This window comes from Mesitornis unicolor, unplaced genomic scaffold, assembly GCF_000695765.1.
Source record: "Mesitornis unicolor isolate BGI_N332 unplaced genomic scaffold, ASM69576v1 scaffold22181, whole genome shotgun sequence".
Classification (NCBI taxonomy): Eukaryota; Metazoa; Chordata; class Aves; order Mesitornithiformes; family Mesitornithidae; genus Mesitornis; species Mesitornis unicolor.
Genome location: NW_010164844.1, coordinates 18,844 through 24,169, shown reverse-complemented (window position 1 = coordinate 24,169; position 5,326 = coordinate 18,844). Strand labels below are relative to the sequence as shown.

The 5,326-nt window shown below is 42.2% G+C and overlaps 1 protein-coding gene across 1 annotated transcript in view; it reads left to right on the top strand.

The window, feature by feature from the left end:
• The window catches only part of LOC104548428 (centrosomal protein C10orf90-like), a gene marked incomplete at its 5' end in the record, with an annotated part of 15,020 nt that overhangs the window by 1,571 nt on the left and 8,123 nt on the right, over positions 1–5,326 (top strand). Inside the window, 2 exons of the mRNA XM_010194445.1 lie at positions 759–943; positions 2,033–2,231. Of these exons, the coding sequence (XP_010192747.1) occupies positions 759–943; positions 2,033–2,231 (384 nt within the window). The remainder of the gene's footprint in view (positions 1–758; positions 944–2,032; positions 2,232–5,326) is intronic.

The window sequence follows — 5,326 nt, the reverse complement described above, 5'->3', positions numbered from 1 at the left end:
GAAGTTCCTTTCTTATTTTGGATTAATTGTGTCCTCTAAATGAGAATCTTGTCAACTCTGCTTTTTGAGCACATAGCCTCTTTTGGTCCTAATTTGTGCAGGGAGTATCAGTCACAGAGGATTAAAGCGTAGTTAGAAGTGTAGAAAATAATCTTTTTGTTCTCAATGGAGGACTTTGTGAATTGACAGCTTTCATAATAATATGCTGTAATGTATATTAACTTTATGGTTTTTTTATGGAGTCATTCTGCTGGCTAATGAATAAACAGAAATGAGAGAAAGCAAACCCCATGATAAGGAAATTAAAAAACAAGAGTAGTAGTTATGAAAGCCTCAGTATGGTCTAAGAGAAATTATATATGATTAAGGTCTGTAACAATGTTTTTTCCTACAATACGTGCAATAAATTGAAATTAACTCAAACTACAGGCCGCAACACCATATCCTTTGCTTTCCATGATGCAACTGTGTTATAGAAATGTCTTGGTTTTGGGAAGCGAATACCAGCAAACAGAGCTAAGCATCCAAGCGGTTTAATCGTGCTTCGATGTGATGTCTGGCTTAATGTGAGAGATGCTTTGGGTGTCACAGGGCACTGAGTAGCACCTATGATTAGATTTGATCTATTCTGCTTAATGAGGCCTATTAATAATACCTTGGCATTCTTCTTTCAGAAATTGCCCTCTGTGTCTAATGAGGTGGAGAACCCAATAAAAAATTAACCATGCACTCTTAATGAACTTTTAAATCTCTCGAAGGTGATTATGAATTCTGTGGTTCAAGTGACAAAATAACAGAGCCTGAGGAAGAGCAGCGAGCCAGGGGGGTAACATTATCCACAGCTCACTCACCACATGTTACTCGTGAGAAAAACGAGGCGCTCGCCCAGCCAGAAACTGACTCCCAGCCTGAGAAAACTCTGCCAGCCCCATGGACGCTGCGGGTAAAATATCAATTGGTTGTTGTTGTTAATATGCAGATTGATTACACACACGCATATATATACACACACAAACACACACATATATATATGTATATACGTATATTTTGTTTTTTCCTTTCCCGCCTCTTTCTTTCCCGCCTCTTTCTTTCCCGCCTCTTTTCCTGTTGTTTTTTTTTTCTTTTAATTTTTTCCATGGATGGTGGTTGCTTTCTAGGAAGTCACTGAGGGCAGAAGTTCTCATTTCCTCGGTTTGTCTCCTATCCGGTGAAGTTTTGGTAGCTTGCATCAGCTGCCAAGACTTGCTTGGCTGTCTGGTTGTACAAACTCCCCATTTTAAGCCCCACCTGCCATTGCTGTAGAGGCACATGGTAAAAGGTTGGGAATTCACAGGTTTCCCAAAGACATGTTTGAAATTATACCTCAAAACTGTGAATTTCCCAAATGTGACCAACATGTACCACAAGTGGCAGCTGTAGGTACAGACGTGACCCCAGGTTGATACCAAGCCCCAGCATCTCCTGCCTTCTCCAGCACATGTTGCAGACCAATCCTGTATTTCATCCTAAGACATTCCTAAATGTTGAAGCAGTCTTTGACTCAAAAGCATTTTCTTTCTGGTTCATCCATGAATAGATCTGCATGACAATCTAAATAAACAGGAAAGTTTGTGAACTGTCGGTGACAAGCTGCTTCGGCGATGGGGTGAGATGAGGAAATAGGCAAAACATCAAGAACTTGAATTTGGATAACTTATAAAAATACGTAATTCAAAACCTTTTGGATATGTTTTCTTAAAGTTGGGGTTTTTTTCAGAAATATTCTCCTTTGCCTGATGTGGAAATTTCACACAAAGGCAGCTTTCTAACAGCGAAAGGAAGTAAAGAGAGATAGAAAGGCAGTTTGCTAACTTTCCTATGGACAAACAATCATTTATGGTTGGACTCGATGATCTTAAAGGTCTTTTCCACCCAAATGATTCAGTGTTTTTCATTGATAATCTCTTACTGAACCCAGTAAGATGCGTGTCACCTTTTTCCTTCCTCCCTTTCAATTTTTTTTTTAAAACAAAGTGGTCTCTGTCTCATTTAGGAAGCACTAGAAATCCATAAGCCTGAGTTCATCGCCCGTTCCCAAGAAAGGCTGAAGAAGCTTGAGCAGATGGTCCAGCAGAGGAGAGCCCAGCAGAGCAACGCTCCTGCAAGCAACCAAGGAGCTCATGTTCGCCGGCTTTCCTCAGCGTCCACTTCAAGCAGGAAAAAGCAATACACCGTTCCTCACCCGCTCAGTGGTAAGTTGAATTGCAGCCAGCAACAGGCATGGAGCTTTGAAATCTTGCCACGTTGTATGGTATTTCCATGTTAACTTTGTGAAAAAACATCAGACCCGCCGCTCCTGTTTCACCACACCAGCACTCCAGCATCTGTCCGAATGCCCAAAGCAGAAATTATCTGAAACAAAGGGAAGGGGCAGTGAGGATGAGGAGTTTCCAGTGGAAGGAGCCTTCCTTGGGGACTTTTTGTCATTGTCACATGCAGTCGTGTTCTTCGGCATGATGCAGGTTGCTACTAGGGGTAGAGATGATAGAGATAAATAGCATTTTATACCCACAGAAAGAGCATTTTGGGAAGAGAAGTGAGAGGTAGGGGACAGGTGAGGTACAGGAGTAGGAGTCCCAATCCAGGATTTGCCACTTGACTCCTGAAGCCCTCAGCACTGATGTGGCTCTGAAAGCACACTTATCTACCCAGCAGCTGTATGCAGGGCCACTAAATCAGTGCATCTAGACTCTGTGATTTCCTAATTCAAGTTGATTAGGTTGTTTTATTGCCCAGGTGGCAAACAGACTCAATATACAGTGAATAATAACGTTCTCTCCGAGAAGCTCCCTCCCAATAGCACCGCTGTAAATATTATCTAGGCATGAGATGTTAAACAAATTACTTTTGTTTTTCTTTCTTTTTTTTTTAATTGCCATCTGGTTGTTACTTAATCCAGTCGACTAAACAAAAAGATTTATTTGATCGATTGGCATTCCTCTTTACATTTTGGCTTTAAATCTGTGGCTGTTTGAAGCCACATTATTCTGCTGACAAGTAAATCACTTGAAAGCATTAAACATCTAGACAGGTTACCTGAAGGAAGCAGGAAATAAAATCTTTGGTGCCCTCAACGCTGGGAAAGACGTGGATGTTTTCTGCTCCTTGGGAAATGAGGTTGGGTGCAGGAAAGCTGGGTGCAGCCCCCATCTCAGGGCTCTTGGCATTGGAGAGCACCAATTTCTATAGCTACATCTGCGCCGTTCATTGTGGTATGGCAGAGTCCACCTTACACCAGTAACTTAATGGGTTTTTATAGTAAGAGCTAAATAAGCGTAAGTAAACAAAGCCCAAAACATGAATTATAAAGAGTTGATAAAATTCATTTGCCACTTCAGTTATCTAAGTTAATTTACTCAGGTTCAGATCTCTTAGGGCCGCACTGGGGCCTCTGTGCCAGCACCAAAAGACCTCCCAGCAGGCAGTAGCACAGGCCAGGAGTTTGTCATATATCTTAGAAGAAGTGACAAATACTTCCTCCTTTGTTTGGTCATCTTCAAAAAATACCCCAATCCACTCTGCAAATATTTTATGAAACAAAAAAATGAAAGGTTATACCTATTTCTCGTTAAATTATAATTAAAGATTAATCTTTATGCTTGTTTAATGAGTAATAAAAGCGTAATATTGAAATATATTCATTAATTATTCAAGCAAATTACTATTTCCCTCTTTTAGTGGTTGGTTATTAAAGATAAATTTGTCTAAAGAGAATCTTTAGCTTCCATAACTCATCTGCCTTCACGTAGCCTCGTGTAATTTCCAGTTCGTAAGATTTTAATATTTTTGTAATGACAGAAGTGTCACATCTCTGTTATTTAAGCCTGACTGTAATTAATATTGGAAATCCTGGGTCCCTGATAAAGCCAGCCATGCAGGCTGCAGTTCACTGGGCTGTGTAGGAGCGCACTGAGCATGTTTAATTTGCTCTGAGTCCTGGCAATTGGTATTTTGGGCCTTCTCCTGGTGGATGTTGTTGTGCAGATGGATTAGTATCATTAATGAGTCCCAGTGTGGGGGATCTTTGTCTCTTACAGATGCTCCTGAACTTTCCTTGTCACAGCCCCTCTTGCAGAAGAGGCGAGGGCTCGGCCCTGGTGCTCCCCAAGGCACTGCCTGCCTGCACCCTCCTGGGGTCTCTGCTGGTGACACCGAGATCACGGCCTTCTCCTGCCCTTCTGCCTGCCCCAAAGCTGGAGGGAAGAGAAGTTACCATTTATTGTCACCATTATCCTCTGGAAAAGCCATTTTAGCATGTAGGGCGTGCTTTTAAAGCAATGAAGGCCTTCCTGTCAGGTTTTAGAAAACCAAAGTAGAATGAACTGAAAATGCAGCTGTAAGCCAGGTAGGGAATGCAAGGACAGGTTCATTTACCAAGATGGGAAGTGGACAGAAAAATCCCAGTGATCTGACGATGCCATTTCCCATTGTAATCTGGTGCTAGGGAGGTTGTGGGCACAAGCAGGAGTGTCACCACCTTCTCTGTCATTGCATGTGGCCCATCCGTGCCCCCATATTTCAGTTGGATCTAGCAGGAATTGCCTTTTAATTTATTGATTTTTTTAAAAAATTTATTGATTTTTTAAAAAAACTTTAACTTCCTCTTTGAGGTTTTATCAGCTCAAACGGCTGACCCAGCTCATCAAACAGCTGCGGTAGAAGAGGCGAGAGGCACCAGCCTCTCATTTTTACGGGTGTAGTGAGACTGTACCCTTCCCTAAAAGAGCTCCCAGGCTGCTCATGGGCCGCACCTATGCCCAAATGACACCAAAAGCTGCTTAACCAGGCAAAGCTGGAAACACAAAGTAAACATGGCAGGGTTCTCCCCTGACTACATATTTCAAAGCCAGCTTTGCAAGTGGTAGAGAGCCTGGGCCCTATCTGGAAGCCAACGTCTGTTGCAGTCGCTTATAAAGGCCAAAACAGACGATAGACCTCAGCCATCATTAGAAATCAAGGGAACTGGGCACCAAACACTTCTGTGCATGCAGGGAAGTTGCTTTGCCACGTCCGTTTTATTTGGTACCAGTGGTTCCCCTGTTCTCCGTGCTATTCTTAAAGATTTCAGCCAAATGCAGCCCACCTGCAGATTTCTTGGTCTCAGCAAGCCTGCTGCTCTTTCACAACGTAATTGAAACAACATTTGAAACTGAGAATCCAAGGGAGTAAAATGATGACCTGGAAACTTGCTTAAGTATACAGCATCATAGTGATGGCACCCCTAGGCTTCAGGGTCTGATCTTGTGGTTGCTTTTTTTTTTCCGTCTGCTAGTTTCCTTCTTTTTCT